Here is a 22,360-nt window from a genome sequence, read left to right on the forward strand (position 1 = left end):
TCTTTTTTTTTTTTGCTTTTTTCTTGTTATAAGTGACTCCCGGTGCCAACTCTTTTTTACGGGTGGGGGTTAAGGGGGATAGGAAGATTAGGTCTAGATTATCTTATCAGTCAGTGGTAGAGTTTGAGAGCTTTCTCCTTCTTGTGACTTTGGGCAAAATACTGCCTACGCATTTGTCCATAGCAAAATGATTAGATTAACATTTAGCTTCTGTTGGTGGAGAAACTACCAGCTGTAAATCATATGTGGTGATTCATGGCCCTCTGATTAGCATGGGTTTTGGTATCATTGCCCACATGTACATGTGGGGTTAATGGCCTTTTGGTGCTCAGCCTCTTACTTCAGATTCCTTGACTTCTTTGGCACAATGATGGAGTCAGATCTCATTAAGTGTGATTCTTCATGATATATTCAGCATCAAAAAACATCTGTATTCCGCTCCCGTTGTAAATTATCTCTAGATCAGCTTTGCATTGTATTTCGTAGTCTGCCCATCATCCAGGTGAATTGTTGTACCAGATATGCTTTTGTGTTTAACGTGATAATATTGTCTTATTTAAAACCACAAATGAATTTCAGGAGACGAAACCAGACAGAGGGTCAAGTTTACAGATGACCGTGTCTGCAAGAGTCACCTGCTGGACTGCTGCCCCCATGATATTCTGGCTGGGACGGTAGGTATATTTGGGTTTGGGAGAACATCATAGAACACTCAGACGAGGGCTGTGCAGGCAGTGAAGGGTTTACAGGTTGAATTCTGTTTTTCTTTATGAGGCAAAAATCATCTGTTGCCCTTCAAATGATAGACTGTTTGCATTTTATGTTATGGGACGTGTGTTATTGCTATAAAATGCATTCTGTAAATTATCAGATTTTCATAGAATCATTTATGTGGAGGTATTCATAACTGAGTACTATGAGTAGTGTCATTTGGTCAAACCCAAAAGTATGCTTCAGGTCAGCCTATACTTTGAAAATTCTGGGTTGGTTTGTTCTCAGATCAGACATATGGTAGACTTTTGATACAACAAGGTACATTTATTTCTTCCCTAAGTTTTTCGGTGTTTTTTTAATTTTTTTTATTTTGAAAGATAGCAAGTGGGGGAGGGGCTGAGAGAGAGAGGGAGAGAGAGAGAATCCCAAGCAGGCTCTGTGATGTCAGCAAATAGCTTGACATGGGGCTTGAACTCACAAACCATTGAGATTATGACCTGAGCCAAAATTAAGAGTAGGATACTTAACCCACTGAGCCACCCAGGTACCTTTTTTACATTTAAAAAAAAAAAAAAAAACAGTTGGGTATAACACTGAGCATTTAGTTTTTAATTTTGTTTTGTTTTGTTTGAATATGAGTTTTAGGTTTGCATTATGCCACCCTCAAGAAATCAACATATGCTCCAGTGAATAAAGACCTCCTAAAACTTTGTGTTCACTTGAGACAAGCCAAACAAATAAATGCTAGTGTTCTGGAATGTGCGTTTGTTTAAAATCAGATAGGATCAAAAAAGACTTAAGACTGGAGAATTATCTACCGTGATTCAGCTCTTTACAGAAAAGGAGTCCGCTAAAGATAACCACCATTTTCAGATTGCATAGCCATCTTAGGAAGTATAAAAACTGTACTCGTTTTATTTTATTTTGTTTTTTTCATTTTAAGGATCAAACGATCGTTGCTTTTGTTATTACCCTTGTTGGGGTTGCAGCCTGCGGAAAACCACTCATATGTCTTAAGTCTTCTCAAGCTGACTCTTCAGAGAACAAATAAGAAATGAATTTCAAACCCTATGCGTTTGTCATCTGAGGGTTTTTTTTGCCTGTCATTTGACCTGGTGTAGAGATAGCTTTTGCTCCAAATTGTGGGTACCATCAGTGTAGATTAATGGTTTCCACTGGTTAAAAGGAGTTCAGCTGAAGGAAGATCCTGTGGGGGAGGCATCACAACCTGGAATTGTTGAGTGATCTTAGTGAGAGAAGCCAGAAGGAGCAGAGGGGGATGGATGCTCATGAGAATTCTGCATTTCAGTGTTTCGAGTGGGGAGGTCAGATTCCTGGGTAGCTTTGTTCCAGAATGTTGGTGAGAAAAATGAAGAGAATGAGGGCATTTCCTACAAGCTCGTGCTTGTTTATTGTAGGTACAGATTAATTCCCCAGATGTTTATTGGATGCCAGCTGGGTGCCAGGCACTGGGGAAATGGTGCCAGTAAGATAGATCCTGTCCAGTGGAGGAAGAGGGCAGACCATTAATGGATTGCTTTGGGTAGAGTGATAAGAAGGCCTCTCAGGGATTTTGGAGCAGAGACTTGAATGGTGAGAAGGACCATGAGCATGGTTGGGGGTTTTAATGCCCTGGGTGGAAGGTGGAGCTCAGGGACAGCAGGAATCTGCTGGTGTGTCTGAGGTGGGGAGAGGGAGAGGCAGGCAGGGGCTGTTGGATCTGATGAGTTATGAGAAGGCATGGAGTGAGCAGGGTCACTTCTGGGTGGGGTTGGCCAGGGGCAGCTCCCCAAGGGGAGTCTAAGAAGAAGCAGACTAAGGAGGAGAAAACCCAGGCGAATCCATGTTACTGTGAAAATACAAATCAACAATGTCAGGGCCTGCTGAGGGTCTATTAGGATGAGGATTGGAAAATTGGAGGGAGGTGGTTGTAAAGGTTGAGGCTCACTGGTATGGGCTACATCAGAGTGGGAAATGGGTAGAATTGAATGATGGGTCTTCTGAGGAGTTTGTGTTTTGCGTCAAATTGAAATGGAATGAACGTGATTCTATATAATGGCTAGGGGTGCCTGGGTGGCTCAGTCCATTAAGCATCCGGCTTCGGTTCACGTCTTTATCTCACAGTTCCCAAGCCTATTTGGGATTGTCTCTCTTCCCTTCCTCTGCTTATATTTCCTCCCTCCCTCTGCCCCCCCCCAAAAAAAAACACGTTAAAAAAAAAAAGTATAGTGGCTAAAGGAAGGTGGTTATAACCTTCAGTCTTCCAAGGGCTGCTCCAGGCTTAAGTTGTTGCTCAGAACCATCTCCTGCCATTAGGCATCAGGCAAGGAGGAATGGATGTTACAATTTTATTAAGGTTATGGGACCCCTGGGTGGCTCAGACAATTAGGCGTCTGACTCGATCTCCGCTCAGGTCATGATCTCATGGTTCATGAGTTGAAGCCCCGCACCGGGCTCTGTGCTGACAGCACAGAGCCTGCTTGGGATTCTCTGTCTCCCTCTCTCTGTTCTCCCCCACTTGTGTGCACACTTTCTCTCTCTCTCTCCCTCTCTCTCTCTCTCTCTCTCTCTGTAAGTAAAGAAGTTTTATTTCTTTTTGGATTTTTTTGTTTTAAGTTTCTTTATTTTGAGAGAGACTGAGACAATGCACATGGGGGAGGGGTAGATGGAGAAGGAGAATCCCAAAAGGCTCCCTGCCTCCAGCGCAGAGTCTAACGTGGGGCTCAAACCCATGAAAGCGTTAGATTATGACCTGAGCCAAAACCAAGAGTTGGATGTTTAACTGAGTGAGCCACCCGGATGCCCCAAAATAAATAAACTTTAAAGAAGTGGCTTAATGGGAAAAGACAGTACTAGTTACTAAGTTTGGGAGAGTAAGCTAGCTGGAGGGAAGGTAGTATAACTTGTCTTGGTGGAAAAACGTGTTTTCCAAATATTCTGGAAGGAGCCTTTAGTTCCTGCCCTGTCAGCAGTGTGAGACCATGAGGAGGTAGAGAACACACATGTTTGTTTGGTAAAAGAGGTCTGACATGCTGGATTTAACAGCCACTTGAAATCTTCCGGAAGGGCATCGTGTGGCCTTGCAGCTCTGCTTGGTGTCCAGCTGCCAGGGACAGTAGCCAGTACTTTGTTGCCTCCTGGGGCGAAGCTGAGAGTGTAGAGACGGAGGAACCACAGGGCCCACCGGCCTTGTCCACTGCGTGCATTGCAGGGGCTGCCTGAGCGCTCTCACCCAAAGGAGGACGGCAGTGGACTTTTTCTTCCTGTGTGGGTCAAAATGTCCAAATTTACCTGACAATTTTTTTGAGAGAGAGAAAGCAAAGTTGGAGAGAGGCAGAGAGAGAGGGAAAGAGAGAATCCCAAGCAGGCTCTGCACTATGCATGCAGAACCTGATGCAGGGCTCAAACTCACAAACTGTGAGATTGTGATCTGAGCTGACATCAGAGGCTCAAACCAACTGAGCCACTCAGGTATTTATCCAGAGGATACAAAAACGCTGATTTGGAAGGGGCACATGCACCCCGATGTTTTGTTTTAATTTTTTTAATAGTTTATTTTTCTTTTGAGGCAGACAGAGCATGAAGAGGAGGGACAGAGCGAGAGGGAGACACAGAATCCGAAGCAGGCTCCAGGCTCTGAGCTGCCAGCACAGAGCCCGACGTGGGGCTCGAACCCACGAACCGTGAGATCTTACCTGAGCCAAAGTCAGATGCTTAACCGACTGAGCCACCCAGGCGCCCCCACATGCACCCCAATGTTTATAGCAGCACTATCGGCAATAGCCAAAATATGGAAAGAGCCGAAGTGTCCATCAGTGGATGAATGGATGAAGAAAATGTGGTTTATACACAACGGAATGTTATTAGATGATGAAAAAGAATGAGATCTTGCCACTTGCAACAACTTGGATGGAACTTGAGTGTATTTGTTAAACAAAATAAGTCAGAGAAAGACGAATACCGTATGGTTTCACTGCTATCTGTAATTTAAGAAACAAAACAGTTGGGGCCGCCTGGGTGGCTCAGTCGGTTAAGTGTCCGACTTCGGCTCAGGTCATGATCTTGCGGTTTGTGGGTTCGAGCCCCACATCGGGTTCTGTGCTGGCAGCTCAGAGCCTGGAGCCTGTTTCAGATTCTTTGTCTCCCTCTCTCTCTGCTGCTGCCCTGTTCATGCTCTGTCTCTCTTTGTCTCAAAAATAAATAAAAGCTAACAACAACAAAAAAGAAAACAGATGAACAAAAATAAGGTAAAAACAGAGGGAGACAAACCAAAGGAGACTCTTAAATGCACAGATGTTGGGTGGGGAGACGGGCTAAAGGGGTGAGGGGCAGTAAGGAGGGCCCTTGTTGGGAGGAGCACTGGGTGTTACATGTAAGTGATGAATCACTAAATTCTGTTCCTGAAATCATGATTACATTTCACGTGCTTGAGGCTTAGTACTTAAGGTTTTAGTGCTTCCTCTGGCGGTAGGTTTTCTTGGAGACAGATCTTTCATTAGCTTTTTAGCCTTCCTGGTGTTTTCAGAGTTATTTTGCAGCTATAGTGCTTGGTGGAGACTATATTTTGAAGAATACTTATGAGTAAATGAAGCAAAAGTTGTCAACAGTATAGGGACAGCAATTCTATTTGCAACTTTGGCTTCTAGAACTACTTATTGCCCTGTCTCTAGATGCCACTGTGAACCAGCAGATGTGAGCTACATATGACTCCACAATAAAAATAATGAAGGAGAGGAACACCTGGGTGGCTCAGTCTGTTAAGCATCCGACCTCAGCTCAGGTCATGACCTCACGGTTCGTGGGTTCGAGCCCTGCGTCGGGCGCTGTGCTGACAGGCAGCTCAGAGCCTGGAGCCTGCTTCGGATTCTGTATCTCCTCTCTCTGACTCTCCCCTGCTCACACTGTCTCTCTCTCAGAAATAAATAAAAAACATTAAAAAAAAAAAAACAGAATAATGAAAGAGAAAAGAGGTCTTTAGCATTTAAATGCAGAAGTGATCCAAATGAAGATAAGCCCCAGACTAGGGAGCGCACTGTTGGTTCTCACTGGTGATAATAAAGGATGTTTTCTTTGTGAGCATGTCATACACCTTCTGTGGGACCGTGGTTCAAGAGTTAGGTGCTGCCAGGCTCCCTCATTTGCCTAAGATATGAAGGACTTTATGAAGTTTTTAAGTTCATTTTGGACATAGTTGTAGTTTGGGCTTACAGGTGGTCCTGGACTCCATCATTCTTTATTTGCTAGTTATGTAGACCTGTGCTTTTGTCCCCAGTGTTTGGATTTCAGAGGTGTCTTCCTCATTGTGGTGTTGGCTTTTGTTAACTTGCACTGTCTGGCTTGATAGCATGAGCCTTAGCATACAAACTTTCCTCGTGCGCTCCTGATAGCACGGGTGGTGGGTACCGGCATAGAGTCCCACTCTCAGAAGTTAGTTAAGGAATGTGCTCTGTTGTCAAATTGTTAACGTGTGTACAACAGACAATAGCACACCAGGCTAAGGTTACTGGTAACACAGGTCATTTTTTTTTTTTTTTTTTTTTTAACAAAAGAGCCTTTTGTGGCCCAGTCTATGTTCCCAGTTCTATCAGGGGTCATTTACTAGGTTAGGAGAATGTTTGAAGGATTCTTTTGGCTCTGAATTGCGCTATTCTGCTTTATGCCTTCTGGTGTACAAAGAGCTACACAGAACTAAGCATTAGGTTGTATTACAATTGCCAAAACCTGATTGCTGCCTGCTCTTTCCTTTTCCTGGTCTCTGCATCTTAGGTATTGAGCATCTTGAGTAGTGAGGATTACAGGAAACAATGCCTAGGAATTTGTTGATAGTGATGATACCTTGTTTTATGGCCTTTTCCTTGCCGCCTTCCCCTCCCCCATGATTCACTGAATAGACGTTTCTTCTATGGCTGATGCAAAGTAAAACTAGCAAAACCTAATTGATGTAGTTTTCGTTATTTCTCAAACTATTTCTGGCTTTAAAAGAGACACAAAGCATCATGCTTAAATGTGTGCAAGTGTCATAATTGTGGTGAAAGAAATGTAAGGCTTCTTGGCTATATGTGGTTTCTTAATTTTTTAATTCTAGTTTAGTATTTAAAGAGATACTGTTTATTTTGGTGACAGTTGAAATAGCAGGTCATGTGCTTTCTACACCGAATAGATGCTCATGTGTAAATTTTTGCTTCTTTCTTGCAGCGCATGGATTTAGGAGAATGTACCAAAATCCACGACTTGGCCCTCCGAGCAGACTATGAGATTGCAAGTAAAGAAAGGGACCTGTTTTTTGAATTAGATGTAAGTTTTATTTGGTGTTAATTCGTCTCTACTGTGAAGAGCCAAATATCAACTAACAAGAATAATGTGAGATTTGTTAAGTTATGAAGCAAAATAATGAGAGATACTTGCTATGCTGTCACTTTCCCTTAGAGCTGGAACATGGCCAACATCATTTGGTATCTATCTACCTGTCTGTCTAGCCCCCCACCACACTGTTGTGCATTTTATATGTATCCTTTCCTTTTTACAGTGTTTTTTATTACACATTATTACGTTTCTTTGAACATTATATTTTTGCTTGTTTTTAAGCCTTAGAAAAATCGTTTCATAGCATAGATCTTTGGATATTTGGTAATCTTTTTCATTTAGTGTGTCTCTGTGTAACCATTTTGTTGGGTATGGTTTATTTTCATTGCTGCTTGAGTGTTCCCCAATGTCCATTCATTATTCATAGACAGTTGGGTTGCTTCTAGGTTTTTCTTTTTCTTTTTTTTTTTTCCTTCCTTTTTTTGCTGTTACAAACAGTATTATGAATGTTCTTGAATATCTTTCTGGTGCACATGTATTGGGATTTATCTAGGGTCTGTTCCAAGGAAAGGAATTGCTGGCTTGTAGGGGATGCATGTGTTTATCCTGCAAGATAGTTCTGTAATGTTCTTTTTCTCTGTGTTGTTTCTGTTATTTTTCTGTTGTTGATGAAGCCATGATATCAATTTATACCTCAGTAGTAGTGTTAAATATTGCAATTTAGGGGTTATAAAATGGAACTTCACAACTAAAAAAAAAAAATTGTTACCTCCCAAAGGAGCCCTTTTAGATCTTTATTCCTAATATCCCCTACCCCTCCCTAGAATTTTGTCGCCATAGATAATCCTGCATATTAGCTTACGTGCTGTGGTCCTTTCCAAGCCACAAACCATTGTGATATGTAAGGCTTTTTTTTTCACCCTTTAAGCCCAGTTTTCACCCCTTTCTCCATTGAGAATGGAGGATTTAGAGTCACTCCATATAAGTTTTTTCTTTTCTCTAATCATCACTAGTATGACTAGAGGTCAGTGAAAGCATTTGATGCAGGGACCCCTGGGGGGGATCAGTAGGTTGAGCAGCCAACTCTTGGTTTTGGCTCAGGTGATGATCTCACAGTTTTGTGAGTTCAAGCCCTGCTTCAGGCTCTGCACTAGTGGTGCAGAGCCTGCTTGGGATTCTCTCTCCCTGTATCTCTGTCCCTGTCCCACTCACACCCTGTCTCTCTCTAAATAAATACATGAGTGGGGGTTGATGCCATTCATGTTTCTGAGTGAAGACTGGGAAGGGGCAGAACTTGGTGTGAGGAAGCCAGGGAAAAACAAAACCCAAAGAAAGGCATTTCCTCCTCGCCAAAGTCCGTTTTTTAAGGATATATTATAACTTGAGTAAATTCTGTTTAATCCAGTAGCCTTAAAAGTTATTAAAATTGGGGCGCCTGGGTGGCTCATTTAAGCATCTGACTTCGGCTCAGGTCGTGATCTCACATAGTTCGTGGGTTCAAGCCCCGCGTCAGGCTCTGTGCTGACAGCTAGGTCAGCCTGGAGCCTGCTTCGGATTCTGTGTCTCCCTCTCTCTCTGACCCTCCCCTTCTCATACTCTCTCTCTCTCAGGAATAAATTTAAAAAATAACATTAAAAAAATTAACAGTTCTTTTTCAGATTCATTTTTTAGCCACAGTGTGTTCTCAGTGTTGAATCTTTGAATTAACTAAAAATAAAAAATGCCTTTAGCAATAGCTCAACTAACAGAAGAGGATTGGAAAGGGAATTTTTCTGTATTGTAAGTTTTCGTTCTTCAGTAACCTGAAAATGTTTATGTGAAGAGGGCATTATCTTGGCATATCAGGTTTCAGAAATTGATACACACACCAGTGTATATTTTGAAATCTCAGTTTTAGTAATGTTTTCTGGATCATAAGTCTTAGCATTTCTGCTAAATTAGAATGTCCGTGCATTTTTTAAATGACCTGATGAATCTATTTTTTAATTACTTGGTTGTTTTTTTTTAAGGGTTATTTATTTTTGAGAGAGAGAGAGAGAGTATGAGCAGGGGAGGGGCAGAGAGAGAGAAGGAGACAGAATCCGAAGCAGGCTCCAGGCTCCGAGCTGTCAGCACAGAGCCTGACGCGGGCCTCCAACCCACAAACCACGAGATCATGACCTGAGCCAAAGTCGGAGCTTAATCAACTGAGCCACCCAGGCACCCCTACCTGATGACCTTAAAGCTAGGAAATAGATTAGCAGAAGAACTGGAACCAGAGGCTGAAACACATAGAGTCACGTTATGTATTTTAAAGGAGATATGTTCAGCCATTTTGGAGAAAGTAGATTTTTTAATGAACAGTGTTGAAAACTATGTACCAGCCAGTAAGAAAATACCCAGGTGGGTCGCCACAAAATGAGTTTTTGGGGGAACCTACCTGGGTTTTGTCATCTTGTATCAAAACTACCCATACGTGGGTGCCTGGCCTGCTCAATTGGAAGAGCATGTGACTTTTGATCTGAGTCATGAGTTTGACCCCAACACTGGGTGTAGAAAGAACTTCAAAAAAATAAATAAAACTTGCCTAACACACAATGAGAATAAGCTGAGACAGAATATTTGCAGTGTGGATGATGACCAGCTAGTTATCTTTATATGTGAGATTCATCATAACTGACAAGAGTGGTGTCAATGGCTCAACCAAAAGCGGACAAAGAATAGAAAAGGACAATTCCTCATGGGCATCTAATCCTGTGGTAGGTGCTCACCCTCACTCAGAACTAAAGAAATGAAGAATTAAGTAATCCTGATGCACCTCCTGGGTAATTCAGCATCTGGAGATGTGAAAGTAGATCCCAGTATGGCCAGTTCTAAGATTATAGCTCACTGATAATACTTCCATATGTACAAAGATAAATTTGTTCTAGAATATTCCTACAGCATTTATAACTGTAGAAAACAGGAACCAAGTAGACTTTCTCAATAAGGGACTGGCTAAATCGTAGTTGCTCTTTAGGATGGAATGAAGTAAAACCGTGAAAAGAGGATTGAGCTGAACCATTGATGTGAAATTAATCTGCAAGATAGATTAAGTGGATGAGCAAAGTGTGATATGATGCTTCCATAGTATTTTTTTAAAATACTGTCGTAAATTGCATATATCCTGTATTTATTTGTGAGCTGTTTGCCCAGTGTGGGGCTTGAACTCATGACTCTGAGATTAAGAGTTTCAAAAAAAAAAAAAGTTTCTTGTTCTACCGACTGAGCCAGCCAGGCACTCCTCCATAGTGTGTATTTTTTAACAAGGAAGGATGGTATATACTTCTTGACATGTTTAGATGTGCAGAGAGGCATTTTAGAGATTATGAACACTCTTAACTTGGTTGGAGGGCTAGAGTGGGTCAAAGGACCTTTTTGTATATGCTGTGTGAAAATGTATCATGCATGGGAATTTTTCAGTGAAACAGGTAACCGCCTCTCCCCTCAACTCCTTAAAAATCATTTTTGATCTTAAAGCTGGCTCAAATTAAAATGTTTGTTAGCCGGCGGTGCCTGGGTGGCTCAGTCAGGTAAGCATTTGACTCTGAATTTTGGCTCAGGTCATGATCTTGTGTTTTGTGGATTAAGCCCCTCATTGGGTGTGGACCCCTCTTTCTCCCCCTTCCCTGTGCACAGATATATGATCTCTCTCTTTCTCAAAGTAAAAACTTTAAAAAACTACACTACAGGGGACATATCTAAGGGATATGCGCAAATGTATACACAAAAGATGCTCATTGCAACTTTTTTCTTCTGAGAGAGAGAGAGAGAGAGAGCAGGAGCAGGGGAGAGTCAGAGAGAGAGGGAGATACAGAATCTGAAATAGGCTCCAGCCTCTGAGCTAGCTGTCAGCACAGAGCCCACGAACCATGAGGTCATGACCTGAGCTGAAGTCGGATGTTTAACTGACTGAGCCATCTGGGCGCCCCGAAGTTTATTTACTTAGAGAGGGAGAGCCAGGGAGGGACAGAGAGAAAGGGAGAGAGAATCCCAAGTGGGCTCTGTGCTCTCAGCACAGAGCCTGACGTGGGGCTCGAACCCACAAATTTAGAGATCATGACCTAAGCCGAAACCAAGAGTTGGACGCTCAACTGACTGAGCCACGCAGGCACCCCCCCCAAAAATAAAATCTTTACAAAAATAAATAAATAAATTGTTCTGTAACACGGTGGAATGTTGCTTTATGAAGCTAAGAAGGTTCCTCTATGTCTTAGAGAAAGGAGGCAGATTTTACCTTAAAAGTTTCTTCAATAGCTTTACCATATAATTCCCATGCCCCACCTTTTGAGTTTTTAATTTATACATATCAGTAGTGTTTGGATGTACTCTAAGTGTTTGGGTTACTCTAAGTAAAGTAAGTAAAAGTGGCCTGACTTTACAATGCCAAGCTAAAATAACTTTTAATGTTATTTTCTTTTGAGGAGGGGTCAGGGGCAGAGAGAGGGAGACAGGATCCGAAGCAGGCTCTGCACTTCTGGCAGAGCTCGACGCGGGGCTTGAATTCACGAAACTGAGAACCGGGAGTTCATGACCTGAGCCGAAGTCAGATGCTCAGCCAACTGAGCCACACAGGCACCCCACTTCTAAAATAATTTCTTGCCTCCTTAGTTTTACAGAATAAACTTTTTAGGGAAAATAAAGGCTTTTCTCAAAATACAGATTTGTTAAGTTAACTTGATAAAAATCAGTTTTTAGATCTCTTCGGTAGGTAACACAAGTTCACCGAGGGAGAGTCTGGTGAAAAGTCTACCCTCTCTATGTGACCAGCCATCCAGTGGCTCTCTCTGGAGGTCAGTTTCATCTTTTAAAGATGGTTGATTCAGGATGAACAGATAGGTTTATCAGAAAGGCTAAATGTGATCTTTCTTGTCAAAATTGCAATTTTAGAAACGACCCCTCGGAAGCTTTTTGGCCCAGTGTGGTCAGTATGGTGCCCGCTGAGGCGCTGCTGGCCTCCGAGCCTGCGGATGGGCCCCTGCACTGTCGGGGCCACACGTCTGGGCCCAGCGGCTCCCCGGTGTCCATCGTGAGGTTGGTTTCTGGAAAGACTGCAGCGTGTCATCACTGTTAGCAGATGAACACGGTTTCATTGTCACAGGCTGTAAACTGTCACTGATCCATGACGTGTTCTGATTTTTTCTTTTTCTTTTTTTTTAATTTGAGAGAGAATGTGTGCGAGAGTGGGGAACAGGGCAGAGGGAGAGAGAATTTTAAGTAGGCTGTGCACTCAGGGCAGAACCTGATGTGCGGCTCCATGTTATGACCCCGGGATCATGACCTGAGCCAAAATCAAGAGTCAGACACTCAACCGACTGAGCCACCCAAGTGCCCCTCGTTCTGCTTTATTTAGTAACTTTTATAGGCCGACCATTTACCAAAGTCTCTGGAAGTCTCCGAAGCCAGATGTTATTTGCCAGAATTAATGGAGGGAGCATCGTATGGTGCCGGCAGAGGGGTTGGACTCCCTGCAGTAGGCCTTTTGGGGCACGACCGACCACAAACTCAGAACATGTGTTCAGTTTTAATGTTGAAAAGTTTATCAAATATATTTAACGTGCATTTATGTTTAAAAAAATTTTTTAATGTTTTTTATTTATTTCTGAGAGAGAGAGAGAGACAGCATGAGCAGGGAAGTGTCAGAGAGGGAGATACAGAATCTGAAGCAGACTCCAGACTGAGCCATCACCACAAAGCCTGACACGGGGCTCGAACCCACGAACCGTGAGATCATGACCTGAGCCGAAGTCAGACACTTAACCGACTAAGCCACCCAGGCTCCCCATTTACGTTGTATTTTAAACCATCTTTATTATGTAAGGGATGTGTGTATGTCCCTCTCTCTTCCTGCCCCTTCTCTACTCACTCTGTCTCTCTCTCTCAAAATAATAAACACCAAAAAAAATTTTTTTTAAAAACTACAATACTTAGGGAATTGAGTCACCTCTAAGCAATTCGTAGCAAGTTGTCCTACAAGAACATTTGCATGTGTACAGAAGATGAAAGATGCTTATTGCATCACTTTGACTTAGAAAAATGAAAATACCCAAACATGTATGATTTTGGAGGGGCTAAAGTAGTTGTGTTAGAATAAAATGAAATACTGCATTTTTGTAGGTCATAAGAAGACACGATGTTAAGAAGAAAATGGAAACTTACCAAATTGTCCTGTTTGGTAGGAATAAAAATTGTTTTGTGGTTTTATATGTATCTTAATGCAGTTTTTAAAAGTATATTCCAGGGTTGTTTTTGGTTTTTTTCGATTTTTAATTTTTATTTTTGAGAGAGAGACAGAATGTGGGCGAGGGAAAGGCAGAGAGAGAGGGAGACACAATCTGAAGCAGGCTCCAGGCTCTGGGATGTCAGCACAGAACCCAACGCGGGGCTCGAACTGACAAACAGATCATGACCCGAGCCAAAGTCGGAAGCTTAACTAACTGAGCCACCCAGGTGCCCCACCATATATATTTTTTTAATGTTTGTTTATTTTGAAAGAGCAAGCATGTGCATGGGTGGGGGAGGGGCAGGGAGGGAGGGAGAATCCTAAGCAGGTTCTGCTCTGTCAGCATAGAGCCTGATACAGGGCTCAGCCCCACAAACTGTGAGATCATGACCCGAACTGTAATCAAGAGTCTGATGTTTAACCAACTGAACCATTCAGGCTCCCCAATATATACCAGATTCTTAACTGATTATTTTTTTTCTTGTGGGAGGTAGGGAGAAAAAAAATCAAATTTTCTATATTACATATAGTCATTAGATCCAGTTAGCTAACATCATAATAGGCAGAAATGAAAATTTAAAACTTTTTACCTTGGAGTGCCTGCTTGGCTCAGTTGATGGAGTGTGCAGCTCGGTCTTGGGGTTGTGGGTTGGAGCCCCACATTGGATCCAGAGATTACTTAAAAATAAAATCTTTAAAAAATTCTTACTATTTTTTTTAATAAGTGGGGAGAGGGAAGAGGGAGAGAGAGTCGCAAGCAAGCTCCACACTCAGCATAGAGCCTGAGGCAGGCCTGATCCCACCACCCTGGGATCATGACCTGAGTTGAAATCAAGAGTCAGATGCTCAGCTGACTTGAGTCACCCAGGCGCCTCAAAAATAAAATCTTTTTTTTTTTTTAAGTTTATATATTTTGAGAAAGAAAGCACAAGCATTCGTGAACAAGTAGAGGGGCAGAGAGGGAGGGAGAGAGAGAATGCCAGGCAGGCTCTGTGCTTGATCTCCCCAACGAGGAGATTGTGACTGGAGTTAAAATCAGTGGACAGACACTCAACTGAATGAACCACTCAGGCACTTCTCAAAAATAAGATTTTAAAAAAATGTGTACACAACAACACACACACCTTATTACTTAGTTTTACAAATCTCTGTCCTTAGGAATTAGGAATATAGACAAACATTGGTAAACAAATATGTTTGTGGTAGGATTGTTATAAGATTGGAAAATTGGACAGAGAACTCATGGCATAGACTGCCCTTGAAACTTTATAAAATCTATTTAATGAACTTAAAATGGTTATGATGTCATGAGCAAGACAGAGGTACAAAATTGTATATACTAGGGGCACCTGGGTGGCTCAGTGGGTTAAGCGTCCGAGTTCGGCTCAGGCCATGATCTCAGAGTTAGTGGGTTCCAGCCCCACATCAGGCTCTGTGCTGGCAGCTCAGAGCCTGGAGCCTGTTTCGGATTCTGTATCTCCCTCTTTCTCTGACCTTCCCCTGCTCACACTGTGTATGTCTCCCTCTCTCTCAGAAATTTAAAAAAAAAAAAAAATTGTGTACACTAGAGAGTTCACCTATAGATTCTTCCTTCTTTTTATTTTTTACAGTCTCCTTGAACACATACTGCTTAATCAGAGAATTGGTAGACCTGGTTTTAAAATACAGAGTGTAACCTCCCCTCCATGGAGGCAGTCCCTTGATATGCTTTGAAATTCAGGGAAGCAGGGGCGTCAGGCAGGCTCAGTTGGTTAATCATCTGACTCTTGACTTTGGCTCAGGTCCTGATCTCTTGGTCCTGAGATCAAGCCCTACATCAGGCTCCACGCTGTCTGTGGAGCCTGCCTGGGATTCTCTCCCTCCCTCTCTGTCATTGCCTCTCACCCCCATGTGCATGTATGCAGTCTCTTTCTTTCTCTGTCTGTCTCCCAAAATGCAAGGAAGCAAAGACTTCAAAAGCAACAATTTGCTGCTGCTGCTACTGTTTTTTTTTTTTTTAATTTAAATAATCTCTATAGCTGACATGTGGATTGAACTCGACCCTGAGATCAAGAGTCGCATGCTCTTCTAATTCACCCAGGCGCCTCAAAAGGGACAAGTTGCTTGTTAACTGCCATAGGTCGACCTCGGTTAGGTTTTTAGCAAACTGTTTAAGAGCATTTGCTGGAAGCCTGTGTCACTGCCAGTTCAAGGATTGGCCCTGGGACAGAATTCTGAGGCTCTGCTGGTAAAAAGGAGGTAGGAAGTCCTGCTCATCGAATTTCTAATGGTTTAAAGTTATGATTACATGGATTGTTTCTCTACAGAAAAAGACAAAGGTTTATTTACTAGGAAATTTTTTTTTAAACTTTATAGTGGAGAATATAGTAGATGTGATCATACAATGAATTTTCTTGTACCCATCACTCAGCGTGGGGAATGGTGAGTTCACGGCCAGCTGTGTTTCGTCCTGCCTCAACTTACACATCTTCAAACCGCACGTATCCTGATGTTTTATCTGTAAATATGTCATATTCCCGCTGCCATGTGTGCCAAGATCTGGTATTATACTCAGTGGTAACAGAATCTACTTGGCATGTTTTTAAAAATGTGGTAAGGAAGGGGGATGCTGGGTGACACAGTCACTGAGACATCTGGACTCTTCGTTTCATCTCGGGTCATGATCTCGTGGTTTCCTGAATTCTAGGCCCACATCCTGCTTTATGCTGGCAGTGCAGAGCCTGCTTGGGACATTCTCTCTCCCCCTCCCCTTCTCCCTCTCCCCTTCTCTCCCCCACCCCTCTCCCCCTCTCTCCTTCCTTCCCTCTCTTCCTCCCTTTCCCCCTCCCTCCCTTTCTTCCTCTCTGTCCCTCCCTGTCCCTCCCCTCCTCACACGGTCTTTCTCAAAATAAATAAACATAGAAAAAAATTTTTACATGATAAACATGTGGTAAGGAAAAGTTCTAAAGATACAGAAGTGAACAGAATATTATAATGAAATTTATGGGTTCTATTTCCCAGTATTCAGTGATTATTAATATTAAGACTCTGGGTTCATCTTTATTCTTGTGTTTCCCCGCTGATTTTTTAAAAGATTTTATTTATTTATTTATTTATTTAAAAAAAATTTTTTTTTCGAGAGAGATAGAGAGTGGGTGGAGGAGGGGCAGAGAGAGAGGGAGACAGAACCCCAAACAGGCCCCTCGCACATAGCCTCATATGGGGCTCAAACTCACAAACAGGTCATGATCTGAGCCGAAACCAAGAATCAGATGCTTAACCAGCTGAGCCACCCAGGCACCCATGAGATTTTATTTATCTTTTTTTTTTTTTCCTTAGGGAGAGAGAAAGAGCGAGACAGCGTGAGCTGGGGAAGGTCAGAGAGAGAGGGAGATACAGAATCTGAAATAGGCTCCAGGCTCTGAGCTAGCTGTCAGCACAGAGCCCGACGCGGGGCTCAAACCCACGAACTGTGAGATCATGACCTGAGCTGAAGTCGGACGCTTAACCGACTGAGCTACCCAGGCGCCCTTTTGTTATTATTTTTTTAATGTTTATTTTTGAGAGAAAAAGGGTGCAAGCAGGGGAGTGGCAGAGAGAGGGAGACCCAGAATCTGAAGCAGGCTTCAGGTTTTGAGCTGTCAGAACAGAGCTTAACACGGGGCTCGAACCCATCTAACGCAAGATCATGTATGACCTCAACCAAAGTCTGATGTTTATCCAACTGAGCCACACAGGTACCCCAAAATGTTTTTGTTTTTTTTTTTTTTTTTTTTTCTAGGCGAGAGAGAGAGAGACAGCGTGAGCAGGGGAGGGTCAGAGAGAGAGGGAGATACAGACTCTGAAATAGGCTCCAGGCTCTGAGCTGGCAGTCAGCACAGAGCCCGACGCGGGGCTCGAACCCACAAACCGCGAGATCATGACCTAAGCGAAAGTCGGACACCCAACCGACTAAGCCACCCAGGCGCCCCTAAAATGTTATTTTTTAAATAATTTCTACCCCCAGTGTGGGGCTTGAACCCACAAGCCCGAGATCAAGGGTCGCACACTCCACCGACTGAGCCAGCCAAGTGCCACCCCACTGAATTATTTTATACTAACTACTAGATACAGAATTTTTTTTTTAATGTTTTTATTTATTTCTGAGAGAGAGAGACGGCATGAGCAGGGGAGGGTCAGAGAGAGAGGGAGACACAGAATCCGAAGAAGGCTCCAGGCTCTGAGCTAGGTGTCAGCACAGAGCCTAATGCAGGGCCCCAACCCACGAACCGTGAGATCATGACCTGAGCTGAAGTTGGACGCTTAACTGACTGAGCTACCCAGGCACCCCCAGAATTTTTGTTTCTAAATACTGCAAGAGTGTATCTAGAAGTTGAATACTTTATTAAAAATAATCATTCAAAAAAATAATTTCTTACAATTTGATAGTGTTCAGATTTCCCAGATAGCTTCAAAAAGGATTCTTTTACACTTTTATTTGTTTGAGTCAGAATTCAGAATAAGGACTACACATTAGAGTGCTTAGTAAGTCTTTTTGCATCTTTTTGTAAGTGTTTTTAAATCTTTTTGTTTGGGGGCATCTGGGTAGCTCAGTTGGTTGAGCGTCTGACTTTGGCTCAGGTCATGATCTCACGGTTCATGGATTCTAGCCCCATGTCGGGCTCTGTGCTGACAGCTCAGATCTGGAGCCTGTCTTTGGATTCTGTGACTCCCTCTCTCTGTGACCCTCCCCTGCTCACGCTGTCTGTCTCTGTCTGTCTCTCTCTCTCTCAGAAATAAAAATCAATCAATCAATCAGTCTTTTTGTTTGAAGAAATTAATTGTTTTGAAGTCTTCTATTCTGGACTTTGGTGATTGTATCCTCATGATGTCTTTTTAACATGTTTTCCCCATCTTGGAAATTCTTGTATCCTAGGAGTTAGATCTGGAGGCTTGATAATCAGATTTAAGTTCTTTTGTGACTGGAAGATTCCAGAGGCAGAGCTTTGAACTTCCTGTTGCATCACCTCGGCTGGCACAGTGAGCTCTGGGCTTCTTGGTTGTTACAGGCAGCCTTGACCTGTTGGTCATGAAGGTCTCCTTTAGCCTGATGCTTTAAGCACAGTTGAGGTTTGTTGCCTAGGTCACTTATTTCACTGAGGGCAGCATCTCTTAGCAATGTAAAAACAGGCAGAACTCTCACATGGATCGAAATTTAAAAATATAGAAGGTACGTTGTGAAACCTCTTTGCTGCTCAGTTCTTCAGTCACCTGGTGGCCTCTAGAAGTAACCAGTTAAGCGTCTTGTGTTTCCTTTAGAGTTTTTGTGGACACCTGAGGCAGATAGTGTGTCTGTATTCCTTTTTTTTTTTTTTTTTTAATACAAGCAATAGCCTATGATACACTTATTCTCTCCCTACGCACTTTTTTGCTTAAACTTTTTACTATATCTTTGTATAGATTTCCTTATTCCTTTTTGTTGCTACGTAGCGTTCCAAAGGATAGATACCTACATTATCTGACCAGTCCCCTACTGGTGGTCATGGCGCCTCATTACACATCAGCGTTGTGTACACAGCTCTGGGAGAGACGCCTAGATGCAGAAGTGTTGGGCCAGAAGGGCATCTTGCATTGACGGTGCCGTAGTGTTCTCCAGAGGGATGAATGCTCCCACCAGCAGTGTAGAAGGGTTCCATTTTCACATCTTTGCTAAGAGTGAGTGACCAGATTTGGGGCACTTTGCCAGTCAGAGGTAGGTTCACAAATGGGTACAGATGGGTAGATTCACAAAGGATTTATTTGTGGTCCTGATGGGGTTGTATTTCTTTGTGTAAGTGTTTCCTGCCTAGACCCTCAGCTTGAGCTTGAGTGGAACCTCTGGGGGGCTTTGCGGGGGAAGGTGCCTCCCTGTCCTCACCATAGGCTCCTAGCCTAACACAGCCTCAGCCTGACACGCCAGGGCAAGGCCTTGACTTCTGGAAAGTGGTTTACCCAGAAATTCCCTAGGGAAGGGTATATAATATATTTGCTACTAGGTCATCTCTATAAATAATATTTCAATTTCCTCAACTTAAGCACTGGCAAATAAACAGTAATATTAACACATTAATTTCACCTGTGACAAGTTACGTAAGAGCAATACATGTCTTTGGTGTACACATATTGAAAACTTCAAAAAAATTGTTTTTTAAATTCAGTAGAGATCATTACCTTTTTCCCCAAATTGTCTTGTATTTAAAAAAAAATTTTTTTTTTAAGTTTATTTTCAGAGTGAGAATGAGAATGCCTGCATTCAAGCTGGGGAGGGACAGGGAGAGCGAGAGCGGGAATCCCCGGGAGCCTCCGCACTGCTGCACAGAGCCTGACACAGGGCTCTCTGTCCTGACTTCGCGACCACCACCTGAGCCAGCCTTAGGGGTTGGATGCTTAACCGACTGAGCCACCCAGGCACCCTTGTCTGGCTTTTTGATATTTTATTTCACAAGTTTCCCAAACTACACACCATATCAACTAAATTTCCAGGCTGTCTTTAACATACCAAATGAGAGCAGTTCTGATTATACCTACTCTTTCTAGCTCCAGATGACAGTATAGTGGTTATATTTGCTAAGTCAGATACTCTGGGTTAGAATCCCTTTGTGACCTTGGGCAAGTTATTTTAACTTTTCCTATTTATCTGTGAACTAGGCTGGTGGTGACTGCCTCAGAGTTTGCAGATTGGGTGTCGGGACTTGGGAGCCAGGCCACAACGGTTCTGGCACCCTGATGCCATCACATAGTAGTTTGGAAACTGTACCTCAGTTTCTTCATCTGGGAGATGGAGACCTTCCGAGTTTCTGTGCAGCTGTTTTAAGGCCTGTGTGACATGCAGCGCAGTACGGGGGCATGCCTGTGCTGTGACCAGTCTCCTTGAGAGCATGTGCTTGTCTCCAGCTCACTGGTCTGTGGCCAGTATCATTTCTGCTGGGCTGGGAGCAGCAGCAGACAGTCCTGAGTGTGGAGGAACAGCCTTTGGCAACAGTGAGGCTCATGTGCCTACTGCACACTGGTGCGGTGCTCAGGGCGCTGAGTAGTCCATATTCCTCGTACCAGTCCTGAGCTGCAGGGCTTGGGTGACTTTCTTGTCAGTGGTAGGTTGTGATTAGGACTTAATTTTTAGACTTGAATACTTTTTTTTTTTTTTTTAAGAAAAATCATTTAAACCACCTCTTCCATATATTTTAGGAATCAATCTGAAATTGACAAACAGAGATGCTGCACCATAGACTCGACACCTCTGTGTGGGTAATCCTGGGGCATTTCAGGATGGTCTCCTAGGGTCCGTAATCCCTTGTGAGCATAGGTGGCATGTGACTTGTATTACCTCACTGACACTTTGATCCTGGGGAGTTAGCACCCTGTCAGCAGAGTTAGTCAGCTCTACATCTTTCCGGGAAGTACAGTGTATGCAGACAAACAAATGCCAATCATTTGCTTTCCTGATTGTTAGATTCAAATGTAGTGAAATATTAGGGAATATTTGGATGGCCAACAACAGGAGAGTGGTCCTGAATTCCAGAATCATGGAGTGAAAGTGGGAATTGGCCTGAGTGGATGATTTTGCTTTAGCCGTTCTCCAGTGCCCTGGGTGGGAGCTTGGCACCATCACAGAACCTCTTCTCCTTTTTTTTTTTTTTTTTTTAATGTTTTATTTATTTCTAGGAGAGAGAGACAGCGTGAGCAGGGGAGGGTCAGAGAGAGGGAGTCACAGACTGAAACAGGCTCCAGGCTCTGAGCTGGCAGTCAGCACAGAGCCTGACACGGGGCTCAAACCCACGAACCGCGAGATCATGACCTAAGCGAAAGTCGGACGCTTAACCGACTAAGCCACCCAGGCGCCCCACCTCTTCTCTGTCTTGACCTACTTCCAAGCAAGCATTTGTTTGAAAAGAGTATTTAAGATTTCCGGAGGAGACAGTAGCCCTCTCCGTCATCCCTCTTATCCATGCCGGTGCTGCACCCGCCCTCGTAGAGTCGTTTCTTGACCGCCGACCTGCTATCCCCTGGCCATGTTGGGGCACATTGTCACCACTTGGCCTATTGGCCTTTCATCTACTTTCTAGGATCTCTACGCAGAGTTTGTTCTCCTGTAGGTTTTGGCAATAGTTCACATGGTCTAGTCATGCCCCCTCATTCTAAACTCTTGCTGACATACTTAACACAGTGCCGACATTTGTAACTCGACTTGTGGGTGTGACTTAGGAGGTGCGTGGCGTCGCCTGACATACCTGTTTGTATGCTTGTGCTGGGACCTCTGACTGGTCGTGGCAAATTACTGCCTAAAATCTACAAAGCAGCTTACTAGTGTATTTTAGTGTTTCCCACCAACTCAAGAGTGAGCAGTTAGATACCTAGAGTTTCTTTTTCTTTTTCTCTTTGGGTAAGTAGTAACCAGTTTTCCTGCTACTTTAGACCGTAGGCAATAACTAACTGTGCTCACAGCTCTCAGTAATATTTGTTCTATTGTTTTGTTTTGAGGTGGAAGGGGGATCTCTACCCTCAGAACATGAGGGAATAATATTTACGTGGCTCACACAGACCAGTGAGTACATCATCTGCATCCCCCACAGCTCACCAGCAGAGGGCCTCAGATACTAGTCTCTGTCCAGCCTTCCTGTCCCTCAGAACGCTATTAATTATGGCCAAGTGGTTTAATTTTTTAAAGAATTCCTGGAAATGTTATTGAGGGATGGGGGTCCTTTTAAAAATTTTTAGAAATAAACCGATCAGATGAGAAGACCATGCTTCTGAGTGATCACTTGGTTTAACAAAGCCCCTTGGTTTAATGTGATTATGGACATGCTGGCTGTAGTGTAGTTTAAGATCTTCCCACTGAACTTACAGGCTCTTAAGAAACCAACCCAGGAGTGTATGTCCTATTGAACAAGCGGGTTCCAAGGCCCTACCTGTAACTGATCATAGCTCTCTGCTTCTCCTGAGCTAGGCAATGGATCACTTGGAGTCCTTTATTGCTGAATGTGATCGGAGAACTGAGCTTGCCAAGAAGCGGCTGGCAGAGACACAGGAGGAGATCAGTGCAGAAGTTTCTGCAAAGGTATGCCTGGGAGACTTCGTCCTCAAGTTGTTGGTACAAATCGATGTCTT

The 22,360-nt window shown here is 43.2% G+C and overlaps 1 protein-coding gene across 10 annotated transcripts in view; it reads left to right on the top strand.

The window, feature by feature from the left end:
• Positions 1-22,360, top strand: part of LUC7L (LUC7 like) — a 38,344-nt gene that overhangs the window by 1,626 nt on the left and 14,358 nt on the right. For 8 of the 10 annotated variants that reach the window (XM_077762721.1, XM_077762731.1, XM_077762729.1 and 5 more), the window contains 3 exons: positions 580-674; positions 6,910-7,008; positions 22,200-22,310. In XM_077762721.1, the coding sequence (XP_077618847.1) occupies positions 580-674; positions 6,910-7,008; positions 22,200-22,310 (305 nt within the window). Of the gene's footprint in view, positions 1-579; positions 675-6,909; positions 7,009-12,050; positions 12,070-21,733; positions 21,798-22,199; positions 22,311-22,360 lie in introns of those variants that run through there. The other 2 variants (XM_077762724.1, XM_077762725.1) reach the window with 2 other exon arrangements.

Source organism: Crocuta crocuta, unplaced genomic scaffold, assembly GCF_008692635.1.
Source record: "Crocuta crocuta isolate KB4526 unplaced genomic scaffold, BGI_CrCroc_1.0 scaffold234, whole genome shotgun sequence".
In the NCBI taxonomy this organism is placed as follows: domain Eukaryota; kingdom Metazoa; phylum Chordata; class Mammalia; order Carnivora; family Hyaenidae; genus Crocuta; species Crocuta crocuta.